The 23,693-nt window shown below is 37.3% G+C and overlaps 2 protein-coding genes across 2 annotated transcripts; one reads left to right on the top strand and one right to left on the bottom strand.

Annotated features, from left to right (window-relative positions):
* Positions 1 to 440: 440 nt before the first annotated feature.
* LOC116164219 (nuclear receptor ROR-alpha B-like) lies at positions 441 to 2,285 on the top strand. The gene is made up of 4 exons (XM_031478362.1): positions 441 to 587; positions 664 to 756; positions 807 to 884; positions 1,264 to 2,285. The coding sequence occupies exons 3-4, from the start codon at positions 807 to 809 to the stop codon at positions 2,053 to 2,055; spliced, it is 870 nt and encodes a 289-aa protein (XP_031334222.1). The 5' UTR covers positions 441 to 587; positions 664 to 756; the 3' UTR covers positions 2,056 to 2,285.
* Positions 2,286 to 6,787: 4,502 nt separating this feature from the next.
* LOC116163892 lies at positions 6,788 to 17,025 on the bottom strand. Its single transcript, XM_031478023.1, has 2 exons — positions 15,236 to 17,025; positions 6,788 to 6,850 (listed from the first exon to the last, which is right to left on the bottom strand). Exons 1-2 carry the CDS (start codon positions 16,940 to 16,942, stop codon positions 6,788 to 6,790), a joined length of 1,770 nt encoding a protein of 589 aa, XP_031333883.1. The 5' UTR covers positions 16,943 to 17,025.
* Between the last annotated feature and the right edge of the window lie 6,668 nt (positions 17,026 to 23,693).

Raw genomic sequence — 23,693 nt, 5'->3', positions numbered from 1 at the left:
ACATATTATTAATGTTAGATTGCAAGAGCGTCGTCGGTACAAGACAAAAGCATTCGACAAAATATATCAGCGAGCGGTTGGACGAGGTAGAAATTCCATTTGTTTGGAATGCTGGTATCTTTGACAAATTTTATTAGAGCCGTAATGATATACGTTCCAGTTTTTAATGGGTCAGCCGCAACCGTTCTACACCCGAAACGCTAATTTTGAAATAATAGCGGTATTTGTGCGGTGAAAAAATTATGTAAAACAAACTGCTTTCCCTGGAGGCTTTCACACTGACGACTTAAGCTAATCGAAAAGGCATAGCTAAGAAGTTCTACGCGTGGCAGTAACTCAAAGTATCAATATAGCACCGTCCCCGAGGCCCCACTAGATACCTGCGATCCTCTGACAGGTGGAATCCCCTCTTCGTGCAGGTACTTCAAGTTGGAGGAGTTTCTCGTCTCATTCTACGTTTGATCATCGCGGTGTTAAAAACCACGTGTTTGTAATATGATTAACGTTAGTTTAAGTAGTAGACAACAGATTGTGCTTCGAGTAACGTTCTTGTGATGTTGGTGTTCGTAAATGTAGTGTAATTTGCGGTGAGTATCCCGTACACGGCGCGTAAACGTCGGAGACTTCAACGCTGCGTTAGGCTACATTTCTGATCATTTCTAGATTTCCGCACGAAGTTCGCAATCAAGCTCGTAGGGGATGTTTGCGAACATTGCCGGCGGCGTTAGAGGGAAGAATTTCAGTTGCCGATTTTAGGTAACGTTTACGAGATTGGTCCATTTTTAATTTACCGCGGCTATTTTTAGATGAACCAATTATGTAGGGTATGTGGAGAACCAGCGGCAGGTTTCCATTTTGGTGCATTCACTTGTGAGGGATGCAAGGTTAGTGGTATTTTCTTTTTAATTTCTTGTACCACCGAAATTTATGCATTTCGTCCGAACGCATTCTACAACTTAACCGACTTTTAATTATAAAAAAAAACGTTTCCTCTAATATTAGACGATCGTAGATTCCAAGCAATAGTGATTCTGATTCATCCATTAAAAACGTCAGTTTTACGTTAAGCAATTAAAATGAATGTTATTTAGATAGTTCTAAAATTCTAAAACCGCTTGCTCCATTTACGTTAATGTAATGCAAATATGAAGCATAAGTCAAACCGCAGAATCTCATGCAGATTTTCCCGATGTATCATTCGTGACTAACTTATTTTAACATAAGCGCTCGAATTAGTAGCTTAACGTTTTTCGTATATTTCAGTCTTTTTTTGGAAGATCGTACAACAACCTAAGTTCGATATCGGAATGCAAAAACAACGGAGAATGCGTGATAAACAAAAAGAATCGAACAGCGTGCAAAGCATGCAGACTGCGAAAGTGCCTTTTAGTAGGGATGTCGAAGAGCGGCTCACGTTACGGCCGTCGCTCAAATTGGTTCAAAATCCATTGTCTTCTCCAACAGCAACAGCAAGCGGGCGTAGGGATCGCCGGATCCACAGCGGCTGGGCTTCTACGACCGCATCCGTACTATCGACATTTAAGCACGTCCAACCCCACAACCGACACCAAAAGTTCCGAGTCAGATAGCGGCGCATCGTCCGCGGATCCAGATGACGAAGTCAGATCTGCGAGTGCCTTCAGTTACTTTGGTCCGACAATTTCCCCGTCAAGTGACCGCTCTAACGTATCCTCGACGAAAATTTCACCCATGTGCGATAATCTACAGCGGACGTTTCCGGGGAAAGTCCCATCCCTATCGTTCCCACCACCGATGTCTCCTAACAGCCTCTTCCCACGTTGGCTACCCACACTGCCAAATATTACCTACCCGTCAGCGTGGAGAGATCTGTGGTTACGCGCACCGGTCGCAGTAGCCGAACCTGCGCCAGAACAAGATCAACCAATTGACTTGTCATTACGACCCAAAATCTCAACACCCACAACGGATAGTGAATCGGAAATTAATATCGACGTGGGTGTCGAGGAGTCTGTAAAACATGTGCCTATAGATTTAAGTAATTCAGATAAAACTGGTGATATTACGAATAATTAAGTAGGTTGTGATAATAAGGCGTCAGTATTTTAACTATATATTTATTTAAGGGCCGCCCTTTCTCCCTAGACTTTTTGTGCCAACAGTACCTGAAAAATTAACACACGTTTTTCTGTAAAGTGCCAGTTACTTTAAAATCTAGTATTATTTTATTTAAATGTGTATTATAAAAAAGGCCAGTAAAAGCTCGCCGTATGTTACGTTGTGCTTCAATAAAGTTTATATTACGACCGGTTTTATTACAGAACTCCATCAACCAATGGCGTAAATTAATTACAATGAGATATTTTGTACTATCTAAGAGAGCTTTCTAGGATGTCACACGTAAACAAGTGGTGATATCTGGATGGCTCACACTTTCTTGTATGCCCACTTTTAGCATCTTGGGTGGCTATTTTAAATCCGGTCGGACACCTACACATGGAGATTGTCTGTTATGTAGTAAAACAACTACTTCGCACGCAATCCCTGTTTACCCTACAATAAAAATAATTGGTTCAATTATTCTACCCAATTACAGCTAGTCGCCTTAATTTTTGCTACTCAACTTGATAGTCCATTAATTTATACGACCACGGTAAGTTACTCATAACGACAACGTGTTTTGTTTACACTCCCCCGCAGTGTCGACCTTTTCAATAAAAAAATGCTAATTAAATTAACCGTTTACGTACCAGTCCGCAAAATGGTCATAAATTACGATACATTAGGAATATATTTTAATTAAAAATTCTAGAAAAACCTAAAGGTTTACGCAGAAATTTATTAATATTTAAAGATAATTATATGGTTATTAATTTCCGAACTCGTGCCCGTTCCGTAATAAATTAACAATTAAGTAACGCTTGCATTATAATTTCCTTAATGGAAAATAGCATGCAGATTATAGTCAGTGCAAACTGTGCGATAAATGCATTACATTTTATAACCGTGAAAATGTGAAAATTTTAGCGATTCCGTAATTACAAACACGCTCTGCATATTACACACCTCGCTTGCGTTATAATATCTACAACTAAAAAAGCTGATGTTAATTTATTTATCATTTTGATCTCGCGCCGCAATTTTATTTGTTTGTGTAGTCGTGAATCAAACGTTGTCTAAAATTTGCAGTTGTTTTAACTTCTGCTGTACGTATCACATTTCGGGGGGCAACGGTTGCTTCTAATGTTTCTCCAAAATATTTTGAAACGATTAACGTACAAATTATACTATTTTATTATTTTGGGGCGCACGTTCAAGTATTTTGCATAACCCATGTACAATACATACTATTAATGTCTTAATCTCTAATATATAAAAACCTCGTGTCACGGTGTTTGTGGTCGCATTCCTCTGAAACGGCCGATTTTTATGAAATTTGTTTTCTATATTAATTGATAGGTTTTCATACCGGTAGGTGATTATATAGTTCGCGGGATATGTGAGGTGAGGCGGCGCAGGCATCGAAATCGAGCGTATGTCTCATCCAAGAAAAAGGTGGTACGAATAGTGCCAGTTATTTTGAAAATGCGAGGTGCAGATAAACAAAAACCCGCTACAATTAAATTTTTAGCCATCGTACTTTTACACTGAGGCGTTTTTCAGCCCTGAAAATGCGTGCACTAATTTTTTCTCCTCGTCAATGAATTAATCAGACTTATTTGACACCTAATACTAAGAAATAAACATGCTTTTCAAACGCCAAAGAACACGCGTGGTCAAATGTTGTCAAAGTCTTTAGGCTTTCGGTCTCATTAATTTAGTTGTGATTTAGGGGTTACCCAGAATAGCCCAACAATATCCACACAACTATACGTCATACAACATTTACCTATGACTATTTTGAGTTAGAATCAAAAAAGATTAGTTAATAATAAAACGTTCCCGAGCCGTTAAGATGCTTAGATACCTATATGTTTTTTTATTTTTCTCACAATTTTCTTTTTTCCTGATAGTTGTGTTATATAAAACCCGACGGCTAATAATAAACTAGAAAAATTTGTATTGGGGTTCATTTTCTACAAATGCAAATGTACAGATGTACACCTTTGATTTATAGCGGAGAATGTATACAAAAGGTAAAAAAAGTTACCCCACTTATGACACGTCCATTTTGAAAACTGAAACTTGCGCTGAGCTCCTTGCGTAAGTAGTTCAAATAGTGTAGTTACCAAACGTTTTTATCGCTTCGGTAAACAAAAAACACAAAAATGCATACCTAATTGTCAGTTTTTCTCTCTTCAGCACTACCTCACGCACCTTGCGAGGTTCAATACTTTTAATGCTTGTGCACCAGGAGTCTTAGAGTCACGTCTTTCAATCCATATAGAAATTAATGGCTGTCCAAGTGTGTTTTGCGTGGACAGACTATAGACTTCTCGCTGATTTTTTCGCCGATTTGCAATTTAAATTGACTTTTGAGTTGTGCTATGCACGGACCGGCCACAGAATTCTCGCTGATGCAAGCGAGAATCAGGAATGGACTGCGATGACCCCATTGGCTGCAGTGCCCGACGCCTCTGTGTCGACGGGAATATTAGCAGTACAGTACGATGTCTTTATCCCTAGCAGACTGGCCAGTTGAGCTCAAGAGATCTCCAACCGCCAAAAGTAAGCAGATCGACGCCTGGCGCATGAACCTTCCGCCGCCGCATAGACCTACCGCGACGGTGCGTAACCCTGCATCACGCCACAACGGTACTCATGCCCACCAGCCGATAATGACGACAAATACCAGAAGTGGCGCACGCTCCGATATCAGCCGCGGCGGCAGCCTACCACCAACCCCGGTCTGAAGCCGGCAATCCAGTCCACATATAAGGTAAAGATGCTAGTAGATGCCCTACAGAAAATCCGGACCAGCCCTCTAGAGCTTTCATAGGTCAGCGGCGACCACCTGGAGGACCCCACGGCGTAGTTCAGTACCCTAGAATAGAAAGTCCCCAAAGAAAATCCAGCAGGCCAACTCAGTGTGGCAGCTACGAGGCATTCTCCCCAAACTATAACGTCAAAAAGCCCATATAGAGGAAAAGAGAGAAAAAAAATCGAATTCGTGGGAAGCTGAACGCCAAGTTCTTCTCGAGAGAACAAAAGACTTCCATCTCCAGAGGAAGACGCAGTTAGCGAAGCGTCTGAGCATCTTTCTATAAGTCCCATTGACCTGATACGTTTGGTCTGACCACCAGTATCACCCTGCCCGGAGTATCATTTTAACTTACGTCCTTCTGGGATACGACCTCCCTCGACTGGGCGAATGGTATACGAAGCCCGACCCACCGCAAAGCGTGGAACAAGGTGAAGCGCAGGAAAAGCGGGTGCGAATGGTTCATCGGAATCAACACCGTTACCGAGCTGATGTTCCGCCGTGGAAATGTTCAATCTTCTTGTTTTCTTCTTTAGAAAAGCTACGGAAATCTTCGTCCGCCGCGGTAGCTCTATGGAGATGTTGGCTCGATCTTGGCTTAATTTCTTTCTTCTAGATCGGTATTGGCATGCACGTCGCGCTTTACGAAAACGGCTAGCGTAGGTTGGACAGCGCATACAATCGTCTAACGAAAGCTCTTCGCCATCGCCGTTAAGTAAAATCTGACCCACCAAACGCCTTATCTTACTATACTGGATTATAAAAAATATCTAATTTTTGCGTTTCACGTTCGACTGCGGTAATTCGCTCCCCTTGTTCTAGTTTTAATTACAATGACCCGCTTCATTTAACTCATCCTGAATATACACACGTAAAGTAATATTGATTATCTTACTTTATTTACATCCGAAATAATTTTGCATTTCGAACCGCGCTTGTTACTTTATATTGCTAATAATTTCCTTTTTTATTAAACAAATACCAATTTGGGTTATAATAAATGAAACAATTAATTTCCTTGCAATGCGCAAAACACACACACACACACACGATTATAATTTCGTGTCTATTTTTAGATTAAGCATTTTCCTACGAAGCTGTTAGACACCCTTTGCTTCTTAGTTACTTACCGAAAGTTACCTTTCGCGGGCGCTCTAAGGAACAAAAGGGTTGAATCTTGGGAATTTCGGCACTTTCAAAAAGGTTGTAAAAAAACTGTTAGGTATGTAGTGTAAATTCTCCTAGTTTTGTGAATACCGAAAAAATTCAGGTCTTGCCACCAGCAAAAAAGGTACTGTACTGGTGCTTGGTGATCACCTCTGGTGCAAGTGCTTAGTGGGTTCAATGGATAACACAATCAAATCGTGATAGGTGTCAAAATTATTTATCTTGTATTTGTCATGGGTTTCACAACCAATTCACAACCATATCATCAAAATCTGATTTTGTGGCCCTCTCTCGAAGTTCCGGAGAGAACTGGAACGTAAAATGTATTGTTAATTTATTAGTGATTTTTATAATGGATACTGTCCGTCAATTATACAATTATTATTATTTTCTTCAAAGTTTTTTTACATCAAAATAATGTTCTTTAGTCGAATACGTAACGTTCCCATTTACAGACTTATGTGCTAATATGTAATAATAGTCAGGCTTTGTAATAAATCCCCTTTATGGTACACTTTTGCAATAGGTTATTGTTTTACATTATTTATGCTGCCGAACACTCAATACGTTGTTATGGCGATATAAAGATAATGAACTGTAGATTATTAAAGTTTGTAGTCTACAATATTACCAACATACATCATAGTGCAACTGTTACATCACATTATAAAGAAGATAAAGTATCCACTTACACGCGCTGTTTGGAATATGAGTTTCTTTTTAAGTTATTGCAATAATTAGAAACATTAACGAAACTTTGTTCGGTAAATTGTGTTTATTTTTCTATTCGGTTTTGTAAATTAAGCCTATTGTAAATAGTAACCGATACTAATATTTATCATGATGCGGTAACACATTATTTACAAAACCTTGCCCACATACATTTTTGTAAGGAAATTTGTAAGGTAATCACTAATCACACACCTGCGTACTATTAAAATGGCAATAAAAATTACGGCGTTTTCATTAAAGAACTACGCTAGTGGTAAATATCGAAAAATCCATGACACTCGGGAATGAATAGAGAAATTATGTCATCAGAAAACAATAATGATTACCCTACTTATAAGTGGAACCCGCTTCGCGAGAGGGTTATTTCAATAGTGTTTCTTTGTGTTTGGGAATCTGAGACTCTCATTAATGTTTGCATGGTGTGTTCAGTCTTCTTGTTGAAGGGTTGGCCACCTCACTTTTTATACTGTCACCCGATAGAAAAAATTATTGTCAGGATGTTGGATTTTATTTTAAATATTGGATAATGTGCACCGTTAACGTGCGGCTAAACCATCACTGACAACACAGGGCAAAAATCTATATACGACGGTCATAATGAGATCAGGCGTTTATAATTTTATTACAGAGCTAGCCGTGGGTAAATTAAAATTAAGTGTTACAGTAAAATGTTTGCCAGTGCCGTAGAGGTTCAATTTTATTTAATATAAATAAGAGCATTCAACTCGTAAGTGTATCTAAGCTACTACTACTAAATATAGTAACTTATCATTGACACGCGTTATTAAGGGTTGTCCCTTGCCTCTGCATTAGTTTAATTATTTCAGTTCTTCATTGGTTAACTCAACTTAATGTAGCCACTGAGGTTCTTTTATTTGCATACACCGGAAGTTTCAGTGCTAGCTAGTTTGGCACTATCGGTATCCGTTGATTATTTCAAAGTTTCCATCCTGTTGTTCCTTTATATTATTAATACCTATATCCTTTAAGTTCCATAGGTAAATTGATTAAAGAAGGTGAGTGACTATTTCGATTAATTATAATTCTGAGGGTATATGGTTGCTGGAGTGTCCTTTTCCATCATTGGGAATTTGCATAATGTTTTCTAAACAATGTAACGCCTAAATCACTTGGAATTTAAATAAATTTTAATTTCGAAACGAAGTGTCGAATTAAATCGGTTCGTTTGTACCAAACAAATTAAATACGTGTATTGAGAGGGAGTCGTGAATCGTAATCCGTGTAAATTGCCGAATTGAATGTCGAAAAAATTCAAATGCCGAACTATAAACAACTTCCCGCCGTTTCGACACAAATTGACGAAGTCGAAAACAATTTTTTGTACGCACTTCAACTAAAGTAAGCGCATATTGATATTAATTTAAGTAATTTAGTAGCAATTAATATTATAAATTAATTGACGTTATTACATTTATTGGAATATTAAAAATCAGCAGTGGGCCGAATGATATACTGAACGTGTCACGATTAACATGAGAAGCAAAGTTGGTTTTTTTAATTTATTGTTATTTGGTATAATTTTCTGGTAGCATTATGCACTTTGCGGAGTCGAGATTTGTGCTTAAAGTCTATTATTATTTCGTACCGCTCTTTGTGCTACGTGCGGTAGCTATTTTTCTATTCTGATATCTGCCTACAGTAAATTGGAAGTCTGGAATTATGGATTTTTCCTAAAAAAGTTTGAACAAAACGTTTATGTTTATAGAGATATATTATACTTATGGTATTATAATGGTACCTCCTGCACTGAGCGTTTATAGCACACGACAGCATTAATGGTTATCGTAAATTATATTTATTTATTTATTGTGCCTAACATTACTCGGCGGGATTCGAGCTATTGAAACGAACAAGAAAAAAAAATACGTGTGTCATATGAAATGGTAAAAAATTTAAGGCGATCGCAATAATTTTATCTGAAAACGTAACCGTAGACGTATAATAGAAGCTTTTAATAGTAATAAGTGTACAATATTTATGGTACATCTACTAAATATGCCCACTGCATTCAATTCTATTCACGATTATAAATATCGCCGCAATATACGTTCATTTTCATTGCGGTATTTTATTATGGTAATTTCAGAACCATTTTCAACATTTACACACATATATATTTATGGAACCAGGAATAGCTATTTGAATCAGTAAAGTGCCTATACTAAAATTATGAATTACAGCTTGATGGTAGTGCACCCGTTAGAAAATAATTGTGAAATTATGCGGTTTCGCGCTTACACAATATACCTTTGTCATGAGAAAACCCAGAAGGGACCATAAACATTGCAAATACCGTAAAAATTCCTACACATTGTGCTAATATTCGCAAATTGTTTTCGTGCAACTACTTTCTATTTTTAAGATAAACCGCATGGAATTCCTCGACGTGAGTAAGTTGAATCTTGATTCAGGGTGGTTGAAGATACATATTTATTTGAGTAACACGGACGGGAGGACAGGTTTTAGACAACTAATTAGACCATATAGTCAAACCATGTTTAAACATTTTATGTCTTACCATCCCCACAACCTCATATGAGTCTGGAACATTAACTTGAAGCGTGGAACCTATCAGCTACTTAAAACTCGAAGTCTGAGCTTAGAAAATGAACCCTTTATGCATACCTAGAAAACGGGAACTAATGTACACCGGAATGGTGGTTCAGCACCGGAAAGGAAAGTAAGCTGCCTTTGGTATACCCCCAGCACACCCTCCCGTTATGGTAAAAAAAACTGGAAGTAGTACTAGTACCTTTTTTCAATCACTAACCTCCATTTCAGCGACACTCCCGTCGAGCCAGCAACCTAATAACCTACTTCCAAGTGGGAGACGATGTTGCCAGATCTTTTGGCTTAAAATCGCATCGCGTGTGTCCGATTTTTTTAAGGCTCCGTTTCCATCGAAAGCACATCTTATTGTTTGCTGAAAATATTGGAAGAAGGGATGGTGTCTAACGTCGAGGTTTTTTACTTTACACGAGCAATTCGTAAGTATAACCCGAGGACCTGGTATAAAACCCGGAAGCTTGTTGTAACCCACGTTGCACATTTATCATACCCACCGTAATGCACAACATAATGTTACAAAAGAACATTGAATAATTGAAATTGACGCAAATTACCCAGAAATATGACTATATTCTTATACTATTGCCATTACCCGCTTCCTGGAAGGTTAGTGTACCTATATTTATGATTTATTGTACCGCATAACATTTTGTCTACTAAGAAACTGTGGCAATGCCTACATGGACGTCTTATTCTTTTACAATTATTACACAGTCAATTGCCACACACTGACAAACAAGCGCGCGCTACTTCATCTGCATACAATAATATTTAAATGAAGCGCTCCATATAACAATGATCTCAAGGTTAAAGTAAAATTCACATATAAATGCTTCGGCGATGTTAATATCGATCGCAAGGTGTCAACCCACACGCGCTCAAACTGAAAAAGAATATCATTGTCTATGTGTAATCTAATAAGCTCATAATTCACTACCTTACTATTAATGGAGCTTCATTTAAATTAATTATCCCTTCATTTACCCACCAAGAATATTACTTACCGTCTGTACCTACGCGAATAATAAGACTTACAAAATAAATCACAACTAATTTAATTTAAATACAATGAGAGTATAATGAGCGGCGCCCCTATTGCGGCTAACCCATCTGAGTCACACCTGTAGGTGATATAGTTGTTAAAAGGTGTGAGAAACTCGTGTAAATTATAGGTATTAAAATTCAAAATTCTCCTCAACGGTCGTTTTAATATAGCTTCGTATTATGCTAATACGAAAGCCTTGAGATACTTTAATGGATAAGGTGTTCAATTTGTGTTCGTTTTTAATTGTGCCGTTTTGTAGTATGTGTGATGTGGTGAGATAGTATCTCTTCTTGGTGTCATATTTCATACCACCTATGAAAGGAGGTACTAACGTTGTTAATTCAATACTAGGTGATATCTAGGTAGTTATTAACGTTTTCACGGAATGACTGACATACATTATAAGTGAAACTGCTATAATATACTTTTAATTGCAAGTGCTGGGGTTGCACGTCAAAAATGGTAACTTGCAGAAGGATTAAACAATTAACATCGCTGTTTCCAAAGTTAAGCCATACCTATAGTAGTGTTTTTGGTATGTTATAAAAGTTCGCTCGGTGCTTTTTGCGTTAGTGATACCAAAGAGTAACCATAGTACTCTTTGGTGATACTGATTATCTTCTTGTTGAAATTGTTCACATAATAAAAATGGCATGTGTGATACAGATTTTAAATTCTTGGAATCGGTGGGCGTGTCGTTGTTCGAACCAGCGGTTTAGCTATCACACTTTGTAAGGGAAGCCCTTGCCTGACAACAAAACAAAATAAAATCAAGTGTTAATAATGAACAACATGGCTGGAAAATCCCGAGGAAAATCCATCACCACCCAAGAAGAAGAGGAACAAGAAAATCCGCGAAGTAGCTAACCGAATTGTGAATTTTTTAACGTAAATCATTGCATCGTGGAGTTGGGGATGTACTTTTTTAGATTAGCTTCAAAGTTTGGTGCAAGTTCAAATTTTGGCAATTGGCCTGGGGTGGGGGATCAAATTCGGCAGTTGGCCCGGGGTGCGGGATTATATTTCGGCAGTTGGTCCCGGGTGCGTGTTTTACAATTATAAATGATGTCTTCCAATATTACTTTCAAATAACAGAAGGACTGCCAAACACCAAAGCAATAAGCGGCTACGTTTCAGCGTCCACTAAAAAAATAAAACAATTAACATCTACCACCAAACAAATTAATGCGTTGTTGTACGATAAACTGCACCTGTGTTTTCTTATCTTGAGACTAATTAGCTCACGCCAAGATATCAAAACTATACTTTTACAAATCCTACGCAATTACTTCCAGATGTTTAAATGTGGTCCTATAACACGTAATAGAATTGAACAAATCCGTAAATTAAAAGGTGATTTTTTAAACAAAATTAACAACTAATAATTTTGATACAAAACTCGAATTCAACTAATATGATCGAATCTTCTGTCCAATCTCAAATTACAACCAACATTCAGCGTTAAAAATAATTGAAATGCGCATACGGGGTGCCCCATCGTTATGGCAGCTGCCGAAGCCAAATAAAGCGTAGGTACGCATGGCGTAGTTTAAACAACAATAAAAACAGGGTCGCTATTAAAGATGGAACCAAAGCTTAAATTGGTGGAAAATTCTGAGGACCGTGGGAAAATATTTTCGCAGTTAGTCCGGGTCAAATTTGTGCAAGTTTCCCGGAGTGCAAGGTCAAATTTTGGCCCGGGGTGTAGAGATCATATTTCGGCAGTTGGTCCGGAGATGTTACATGTTACTCGAAATATTATATCCAAGTCAAGATCGAACATCTGGCATGGAGAGATTGGTCATAAGTCAGCGGACTCTGGGTGCTGGGTGCCCCCCAGGTTCAATTAGCGTTCTGGTGGTAAGGCCAGTGGTCGTTCAAAGGCCTAATACTCGCGGAACCTATATGTACGACTTAAATATAAAAACCACTCTAGATGTAACGCGAGGACTCTATTGGGCTCTGATGAAGATACAGGTGTTATCATCACTTCCTTTGAAGGAACACTTGGAGACTTTGAAGCTTCGGGTAACAAACCCTCAGGAGAGACAAGTGGACTAAACAAATCTGTAGTGAGCATACAATTAAAGCCCACCCCATAAATAAAGCTTTGCGGAGTCGATCGCAAGCGGTTCAAAAAACTGATCGCTGCTGGCAACCCAAACGAGACTAGGGTCAAGGCTGCAAAGTCAAACAAGTCCCAACAAAAGCCTCAGGAGGGCCAACATGTGAACATGCTCGAAGAAGCGAAGGAAAAGGGACTGGGCAGTTATCCCCTCGGATGGGAGCGCAGAATGCCCTCAAAACACTCCGGGACGCCTTATAGGGCATCAAATTAAGGATCTTCCCGACAGAACCTAATTTTGAGATCACGTGTTCATGGCTCACTTGCAGGGAGAGGCGGAAGGGTCGACTACATTGTAAAATGTTTACACAACCAGAATGCAGAGAGATTAACGTAGAGGCCTGGAAAGAAATCCACCGCGATTGTGGTCGACAACACCACCGCGGTAATAGTTATTTGGACAAGAATTTGCGATTGAGTTTCAACCTCAGCTAAGTACTGGTTACTCGGCGGACAATAAACCAAACAGAAAAAACTTATCAGGGAGGCTGCCCCCTCAAAGCCCAAAGAAGTCTCTGGTGGAACACTCGAAGCAGAATCCACCAAGGTGACTCCAATGGAAGTCGAGGAAATCTCAGCTGCTCCGGCCAGAAGAACATGCCCTAGTCGTGGCTCAACCAAAGCCAAGTGCCTCGCCAAGTGAAAGATAGCAACCATGGGTAAGTAACTCTTTTATCAAGGGTTATCCAAATTAAGCAGGGACTCTGGTTTACCAAAAGGGATACAATTGCCCCACGGCAGTGGTCCTCGTAAAGCCTAAACAAACAGCCTTTCCTCTTTCAGAGTTCATAAAAAAAGAGCTGGTGGCTGTGGTGGTCGAAGCACCAATGAGCACCGCCGTTATCAAAGTTCCATCTTCTTGTAGGATGTAGAGGATATAGAAGACAAGACCTTTTAGATTTTCTATTGTCAGGGGAACTAGAGATAGTCAATTCCGGCAATGAGTCAACATTACTGTAACCAGGCCAGGCCCCTTTCTAGTGGGAGGTAGGATAGTCCCATCAGACAAATCTGCTCTAGTATAAAGGTGGAGAAACAAATCGAACATTTTTACCGAGATCCGCATACAACAGATTGGGCACTGTACGAGGAGTAACTGAAAAGTAATCTCGCAGTTCTGTGTGATAATACCTAAATGGATGGATATAGGATTCAGTAAACTGACGAACGCCCCAAAAAGATACCACTTCTGTTCAGTCGTTTCGTCTGTAGGGTATTTTTTTATTGAGAAAAAGATCGGTAATCTCTATCCTCCTGAAACTACAAAGATTGGAAAACAAAACTAACGTTTAATTACAATTTCTATATTTGTTGTTCCTTGTGCAGGTGGTAATAACAATATTCAATTCTTATATTTAATTAAAACCTCTTCACTAACTAAACCTTTAATATTACATTTATTCTGTAACTGCGCTTTTACAATCAATTGAAAAACATTTTAGCACTCTACTAATATATGAACTAAAGAATTACGAAACGATAGATAATTACTTCAACAAGAACGACCCCAACCTGTGGTTCCACCAACTCGACGCGCAATTCCACACTTCCGGTATCGGTGATATCATCAATGATATAGCCAGAGAGCTTATGACTTGACAACGAAAGAGAGTCTTTTGGTTTTGTTTATAATTATCAAAAAAACAATTCCACGGCTCTTAGCCTTGATTTAAATATTTCCGGGGTTGTGATTTGTTTATAAACTTAATTTAGGATTAAATACGGGGCGATGTGTCAGCTAAAATTATGATGCGATAAGGCTGAATGGTAGTACACAGATTTAATTGTAGAACTTCTGAGCCAAATCTAGTAAAAAGTTAGTATTTCGTGGTTGTTCGTACCATAGCACTTTAAGTTCAAGTACTAGCGGTGTTCGTTGGACATTTTCAGTTTGATGTTTGTTATCAAGATTTTGTTTTTGTACTGAACTTACCCTTGTTTGAATTCCGTGCTTTCATTTTATAATCGTGTGCTGATGAGTAAAGTGGCCCCGAGTTAATCGCCGTGAAATTTATGATACGGATTTGCTATATAAGTTTTTGTGAGTATATCATTTCTTAAATTTGAATTTTCCTCAAAATTTGCTGCGTGCCCTTAAACCAGTACAAGTGTCTACACAAAAGTAACTTTCGTAGAAAAGTACCTAAATGCACACTAATCCAAATGTGAACAAAAAGGCTACAAATTTGCGTTTGCCTCAATAAATAAGCAATGTAATTGTAAGTGATACAAAACAATTGTGGATTTTGACATTTTGAGCACACAAGCGTGAGGACAATTTGCGAGTATATTAATAGTAATGGTGTTCATTTTTTGGACAAAATTGTGCGCCTAAAAGTGATTATACCTGTAAAGGTGTTTCAATTGAACAGTTTACAGTAAAATGCGATGATTTTTGCACTGTTTAGCGCATTACTTTTTGCTTTCTTTGTGAAAAGGCGACAAATTTACCTTAATAAATAAGTTGTAAGTGATACAAAACAATTGTGAATTTTGACATTATTAACACGATAACAATGTGTGTACTTTAAAATGTGGTGACTTACAGAGAACCGTATTTGTGACGAGTGAGCCCATTAAGCATTACTTTTTGCTTTCTTTGTGGTCAATTGTGCACAATTTATGACAGAAATGTATGATGAGGAGTAGGCGAATTAAATTTTGAAAACTTTCCAACAAGAAGTTCCAAAATAAATACAAGTACGGCTATCGAAATACCAAAACCATAGATAATGAAGATACCGTAAACGTGGGATAAATTTAACGCAACTGGATCATTCGACGGCTCTCTCAATTGCGCTGACTTGCGATGATATTCGTCAATGTCTCGTTCCCTTTTTAGATAGAAACCGCCTTCAATAAGTCGCTTTATCACAATGTTTGCCGAATCCATGATGTATTGATTATACCTCGAAACGAAGGTTAATTGTATATTCTCAACCACCTTATCGTTAACAATAACGTGGTGAAAAGTAAAACCGTTGTTTGTTTGCCAATTTTCCAAAGTGTACGCAGGCACCAATACGGAGATGTTATTGTACAGCATTAACATTCGCAAGCAGCCATCATAATCCTTTTCGCAAAACGCTTGCAGATTTCCCTTAATATTTGAATAGAGGGTGTCACTTGATTCAGTGCGTTTGAAATACACGTCCTTAATCTCTTTGGCGGTGTAGATTTGATATCCCGCTTCCAATAATTCTTCCAAGGTTTGGATACTTCGTTCGTAGATTGGAACTGTTAGGACAGGGATGAGCTTGCAAATAAAGGCGGTTTGTATATTAATGAAGGATAGAATATATATCAAAATGACAAAGCGCAGCAGAGACACTTTAGGCATCGGCTTCATTAGCCCGTAGATGGTCAGTGAGAGTACATCGAAGATAATTTTGACCAGGTCTTCACATTTTGATTTGCGAAACAGAATTATGGCCCAAGTCGAGACTGTGGCAATAAAGGCGCATACTATTAACAACCAGGTTGTCCACTTAAACACCTTTGAAAAAACGCGAAGTCCAACAACTTGCTCTGGGTGTGGTACAAGCCACAGGAGCTTTGACTGTAAGATCACTCCGCTTAAGTACTCGCCATATGTTGCTTGTGTTCTGTAATTTAGGCTAATATGTTCTTTGAAATTACCGTTTTCAGTTTCATTTGGTAATATTCTTGCATTGATCACATTTCCTACGGAATCAAGTGTTTCGGAAACACACGATGACACTCTATCTGTACGTGTATTAAAAATCGTACCCAAATAGCCTATTGGGCATTGATTGTAATTCCTGAGGCGCTGCGGAATGGAACGATTCAAATTCATACCTGCATCGCATGGTTCATTCGGGTAGAAGCGTAGTGGCCACTGCTTACAATTACATTCAGGCCCATTTGGATTTGCGGAAATTATAATTGGATCGTCGTCATATTTCTCATTGTAATATACTACAACGGTGTAAACCAAAGCCCATGATAATAATAAGTGGTACACAGTATTTAACTGATCCGTAGTCCTTATAAAAACCACATGTTTTTTTGAGGTTATTTCATGGTTCCAACGGAAATTCCAACTTATTAAATCAAAAATATGGGGCCTGCGGTCATAATCCCAAGCAGCCACAAAATTTTTGGCGACCCTTTTTTCAAAATCCAGTACTCCGGGATGATCAAAGTTGAGTATCACTTTTGGATTAGGTACGTCGAATGGTATATCATCATAAAAATTATCAACGTGTGCGAAATAAAGCACATCATCGTTACCGTAAAAGTTTTCAATCACACGTTTAAGACAAGAGTTCAACTTGTTACTTGGCTCGCGCTTCACAAAACTGCAGCTGATGACGAGTAGAGACGACAGAGTTGCGACAATATAAAATGTGGTCGGCTTCATTCTGCAATGTGACTCTTTCTCGTTTGTTTATCTGTTGTAATCCATAATTCAGCCGGGATTCATATACCAAGGAGGTAAGATGATATGACTGGAACAAAAAATATCACTATTACACTCAAAAAGGAGGTAAGTACTCTCAACAACTTTTTCAGTCTTTAAAGACAATAATAGGTACAGCGAAATAGATAAGGGATACCGTTTATGGATTTCGAAGGGGAAGGGAACTAAATCGCTTCGTCTTAGAAAGTACACTGTTCTACAGTTTGCCCATAAGCAAACCACATTGTCTATGAGTTTGCCCGCGTTTTATAAACTGCCTAGGCATTTTATAAAGTGATGGATTTTACATAATGCTTACGACAATCACGCAATTCAATATTTAGTCATTTACGAAATGACTAAAATGAATTCAGTCACTTACTAAGAGCTGGAAGAGCAACCGGCAGATTGTAAAATACGAGCACTAACGCATTCATTTTACCGCGTTTTATAATGCCTAGGCGACGAATTATGCCTACTATATAAAATCATCTTTTGTGTTACAATGTTTACCACTCGACAGACAATTAAACTTTAAAACTACCAATTAACAACACTTTCCGAATTGCAATAATACTATTTTTAATTAAAAATAGCAATTTACAATGAATTTGTGACTAAATTCAAGACATAGTCAATTCTTTAAAAAAATGGAAGGATTGGAATAATTCCATTACGCTGAAGAATGCGAAGAATTCAAAGCACTTAAAAGTGACTCAATCATCTAATGAACCTTTAGAATATTAAACAACTTATAAAGTAATTGTACACGATTTACAAAAAGCGCATTTCCACTTGTATTCATTTCCCATTGTAAAATGCAACTTCTGTTAAAATCGTAAAAATCCGGTCAGAATAATGAAAGATAGCGTTGCAATCCATTTTTGACGTGCTACTTTAATTTCTGTTTATAAGAAGAATTTCATTTCAATGCTTTTCTAAATAAGAAAGTTGGAAATGCGCATGCGCAAATCTAAATTTTGAAACTAACGTTAGATTTTCCTTTGTTCCAAGCGCCTAGGCATCAAATTTCATTTAAATGCTTCCATAAATAAAAAAGTTGGCACTGCGCATGCACAAAACCAAATTTTGAAACTGGCGTTAGATTTTCATTTATTCCAAGTGCCTATGTATCAAATTTCATTGAAATACTTTTATAAATAAAAAAGTTTGCAGTTTGGTTTATAAATGGTCGAGATGCGAAAAGGGCACTGTGAATTTTGAATCGATTCGACTCAACTTTTGGCATTGCGTATTATATGGCTAAAGCTATGCCCATATTGAATTTCATGCAATTCAGTTCATAACTAACGGAGATGTAAAAGCGATCGAACATTACTAAACAAAGTTATCGTTTACACGGAGAGATAGATGGACAGACAGACAAAGGAACAGTCGGACAGACCAACAGACAGACGACAGACAGCAAATACAAAATTATAAACGATCTCTAGGATCGTTAATAAACGGCAAAAGTGTAAAATTATGGAACATGTATAGAACGATTCTTTGGATTTTTTACAATAACTTTTTTAGCAATAAACGCAGAAAAAATTCCTTCCTTGGTGCAAGTCTCGACACCATAACGAACCAAATAGCGAAAAAAGTAGAACAATAGTTCTTAAGATAAAACTAGTATTCTTTGGATTTGGAGAAACTAACCAATTACAATGATTAGACAAGGTCATAGAATTCAAATAAGTTAATAAGAATCGGAAGAATTTGAACAAACGGATAATATTTTGATACTAATGGGCGTGCCGCCCCATGGTGGTGCACAACGATATGGTGTGGTTAGTGTACGCTTTAATCAAAACGGGGATTTTACAGATAAGCAGTGAATTGTGAATAAGACGTTGACTTATAAAGATATTTCCAGAATGTAAAGGGACTAAATACTAGAATATAGAAAAAGAGACCGTTGGAAACAATGTGCGAAAATTTAAATAATTTTACGACTTTAGCGGAGTTTCGGAATGGGAATGTTATCAGAAAATTGTATCATTGTACGTGAGATGTACGTCGGTAAATCAAGCGCATCACGTACTATGTATTTGAAATGTACATACGTAAGTGTTTAAGGTGGCGTTTACATTGAAAAATTGGAAACTTGTTTCCACAATAACTGCCTTCTGGGTACAAATTTTTGGTTGAAATAGCTTTCATTCAAATATATTATAATACTGTTCCGCCGTTATTTAGGAAATAAGTTGTTAAAAAACTCCCATATAAAATATATATCTTTCATTTTTATCACACACTGATAATAATTTGTTATCAAATTTGACTTCATTCACAAGCTTAAACCCTTAGCAACCATCGGTCGTTAACAGTTTATTTTTTTTACCTCGAAACAACGTTATTGAGGATATCGCAAGGCAACTTTTGCACTTTTTGTAAACGCCACCTTAAACAAGAGTGTGATTATACGGGGGGGGGGGGGGGGGGGGGGGGGGGGGGGGTCAATTTTAAAACTTGCAGTCGGCCATATTTTTCAAACTAAAGAAGATATTGAAAATCGCGCAAAACCGTTTCGGGAGTATCGAGGGGGAACCAAAATGACGTTATGAGATTTAAAGATCCTAAATGGCAACCCCCATATACTTGTGACACATCGTTGGAAAGCTACTGAGAAATGCTTTCCAGTGGTAATTCTTGAGCCAAAGGTACACTAGTAAAAAAGTTGTCTGTAGTTATTCCGTATCCAGTTTTCAAACAATTTACTAGATCAAGAACTTTTCCTTGATCTTTTTGTGGTCTGTTACCTTCCTTCCCAGTGTACACTTGCATGTTCATTACGTATGATGACTTCACGTCAGCCATTGCCCAAATTGTTATCCCATATCTCGCGGGTTTTGACTTCATGTACACCTTGAAAGGACACTTCCCTCTATAAGCCACAAGTTGCTCATCTATTGTAAGGTGGCTACTTGGATAAAACATTGCCTGATGTTATTCACAAAACAGTCAAAGACATGTCTAATAGCTGCCATTTTATCTGATTCTCTTCTTTGCATTCTAGTAAGAACATCGTCAAACCTCACGAATGACAATAACTGAAGAAATCTGTCTCTAGAGAAGGTGGCAGTAAAAATAGGGCGAGCAAAAAGTGGATTTTTTGTTTCGGAGAATTTTGTTACAATATGGAAAACGATCTTCCGTAATTTTTTAGCAAAGGGAAAACGCTTTAGCATCAGTCAAAATTCGACCGGTCGAGATACAATGTCGAGCGGTCGGGATAAATAGTCGACTGTTCGAGATAAAAAGTCGACCGGTCGAGAAGTGCTGAAGGACTATCAAACTTTTCTTTTTATCTCGACCGAGGTTAAATTTTAAGAACAGGGTTCAGTAGCTACGAATCTGCGTCATACAATAGATTTTAAAACAATGAATGTCATTGGTTGCGCGGGTTAAATCTGAAACGAACATAACCTCGTAATTTAATCCTTCAATGCAATAAAGTCAAGTCAGAGAGCCCGTGTTAAATGTTAATTTTAATTATGCAGCCCACAGGATGAGTTTTTAGTTGAAAGCTCTGAGCTTTGAAAACTTAACTTTTTCGTTGCTACAGAACCCCATGTTGAAATTCCATGGATCCTTCTCAGCTCCAAAAATTTTTAGAAATTGAGGCATTGGGGCAACCTCCAGAACTTTATAATTATCTTATGAGTGCGCCATCCCGTTACAATTTTGAGGGTTGCAGTGAGAGCTGACAACTGTAATGTAGATATGAACAGGTTGGTGCAATTCCGCATTAATTTTTTTTTACTGCGCTAAAAGCAATTAAGGTCAAACAAAGTCAAAGATGAAACACTCTTCTCAATTGCGCAATTTAACTTTACAACTTTGATATAAATAATTAATTTAGCCTCTGGTCTATAGTTTATAACTACCTACATTGATCATGGTTGTCTTTTATGTGTGTAAAGGTGAGATCAGAATAAGGACATGTCACAAGTATACTTTTTTGTATAAATTATACTTTAATATTCGTGTGCAATGTACGACCTCGTCCTAAGCAAGATTGGTCTGCACTTGACAATATCCTGTTAGTTACTGGAGTCGAGCTAAAACTTATGTTAAGTTGAAAGTGTAACTAAAGCATAAATTGTATCTCTTGTAATTAACTTATTGATTTGCGATTGGTCGACTCGTGTGGAAACAACTTTAATAACATTGTTATGGATTTGAGGAGTGGTTATCGGTTAATTGAATAAATTAAACTTGCCAATAGTTTTTTTTTCTCAATCTGCTTGACTATTTATAAGCATCAAATTACATCTTCCAAAATGTGCTTTTAGAAATTGGGTCCAAAGTGCAGACCTACGAGGATGGTTTCTCTGTTCACATAAATTACAGACAGCTATAATTAAAACACTGCCTTGCAAACCTAATACCAATGTTTCAATTCTTTTTTGATATTCGCAATGTAAATAGTCTGGTCACGATGTAGCGCTAATGAATATAGAAAGCTTTTCTATAAGTAAACGCTCCACCTCGTCACGCCTGGAAATATATTAGTAATCGCCCCAAATCCACTGAATGTCTAGGATTTGCCTTGATGACTAGACAATTCTTGAAAATAGCTACACAGTGCGAAAAGTAGCACTGTGCCACTCAAGGGAGAGAAATTCATTTTTCACGAATGTTTCCCTTAGCACAATAGATACCCACCACTGGCGACAGTACAATAATCTAGTCAAAAGTAACTGAAGACATAAAAAAGGAGCGTCTACTGTTTCTAATACAAAAGATATGAATGATTTAGTTAAGAAAAACTTGATTCGTTGATATGAAATCTATAATACAGGGTGTTTTTTTGGGAGCTTTAGTTAAAAGTTTCTGGGAAAGTAAAATAGGTAGGTTTTTGAAAATTTGTACTTAGGAGTTACGCTGAAGGCCGAATCGATGTAAAATATTTTCAAAATGGCCGCACTTCCGGAAACACCGGAAGTAGATAGTAACTTCGTTATTTTAAATAGCAACCCCTATTTTTTATTGCATTTTTTGATTCTACGTGAAATTTCAGTTCTTTTGATACCCATATGTCGATATCTGCCATTTATGGTTTTTAAGTTATTTTGACTTTAAGAAAAAAAATGGCGGATGCAGATGGTACCTTGATAATTGATTACTTGAAAAAGGTTATAGTCATGGCAACCCATTTTTATCAGTGCATAGAGAATGAATGGGGCTTTCTTTTACTGTACTTAAAACAAAGTTAAGTTGCGTACAACCGCACCTATGGAGATCCAAATTTAAGAAACTTCAAAGTCTATAAACTCAGTTTTTTTAAAATGGAATGACCATGTTCTTAATATTGCATGAGATAGAGAATCGAAATTGGCATATTTTGACTATACATGTTCCTATAGCTATCTTTAACAGTTTCTGATTTATTCCCATTTCATTGAATTGATCTCGGAATTGATGCCATTTTTTTTCGCATTTTTTTTTTAGTAGTTGGCCATGATTTTATAACAATCGAATTTTAAACAAATCAAGGAATGGATTCTTTAATACCATTGATTCTAGTTCTAGTCTAAATAATTCATTAATAAATAACTCATTTATTAAGGATATAGGACGGCAAATTTTTGAAAAATCTAAACAGAGTCGTTCAACTGAATTTCTTAAACAACGTATAAGTCTGGAAATTAAGAGACGTAATGCGATATCTGTTCTAGCAACAATTCCATACAAAAAATGTTTCAACGAAGTTTTTTATATTTTGCATTGAATTTAATTTGTTAATCTTGCATTTGCAATTCAATTCATTTTCTTAAATATTCTCTTGTAGAGCTTTGTATAACTTGTGCTTCAACGGTTTGTAGTGCATTAGGGGTACAAAATTTCCAAAATTCATACAATTTCGTTCCAGTTTTCGAATGAATGTAAGGAAAGCACGCGCCGCGATTCTGCCCATTTCACCATAAATAACAATTAATTTCCAAAATAGGTGAAACCACTGCGAGTCATTTTTCGATTTTTGAAAAACTTATGTTAACCTATAACAGTGGGTGATGGATTAGTGTCACTAGATTTGTTTAAAATTCGATTGTTATAAAATCATAGCCGACTACTAAAAAGAAAATCCGAAAAAAATAGTGTCAATTCCATAAAATGGGAATAAGTCAGAAACTGTTAAAGATAGCTATAGGAACATGTATTGTCAAAATATGCCCATTTCGATTCTCTATCTCATGGAATAGTAAGAACATGGTCATTCCATTTAAAAAAACTGAGTTTTTAGTTTTTGAAGTTTCATAAATTTGGATATCCATAGGGGCGGTCGTACGCAACTTAACTTTTTTTTTTTAACTACACTAAAAGGAAGCCCTATTCAGTCTCTATGCACTGATAAAAATGGGTTGCCAGGACTATAACCGTTTTCAAGTAATCAATTATCAAGATACCATTTGCATCCGCCATTTTTTTTCTTAAAGTCAAAATAACTTAAAAACCATAAATGGCAGATATCGACATATGGGTATCAAAAGAACTGAAATTTCACGTAGAATCCAAAAATGCAATAAAAAATAGGGGTTGCCATTTAAAATAACGAAGTTACTATTTACTTCCGGTGTTTCCGGAAGTGCGGCCATTTTGAAAATATTTTACATCGATTCGGCCTTCAGAGTAACTCCTAAGTACAAATTTTCAAAAACCTACCTATTTTACTTTCCCAGAAACTTTTAACTAAAGCTCCCAA

Source organism: Photinus pyralis, unplaced genomic scaffold (genome assembly GCF_008802855.1).
Source record: "Photinus pyralis isolate 1611_PpyrPB1 unplaced genomic scaffold, Ppyr1.3 Ppyr1.4_LG2, whole genome shotgun sequence".
In the NCBI taxonomy this organism is placed as follows: Eukaryota; Metazoa; Arthropoda; class Insecta; order Coleoptera; family Lampyridae; genus Photinus; species Photinus pyralis.
Note: the sequence above shows the minus strand (reverse complement) of the source record. Positions and strands in the feature narration are given on the sequence as shown.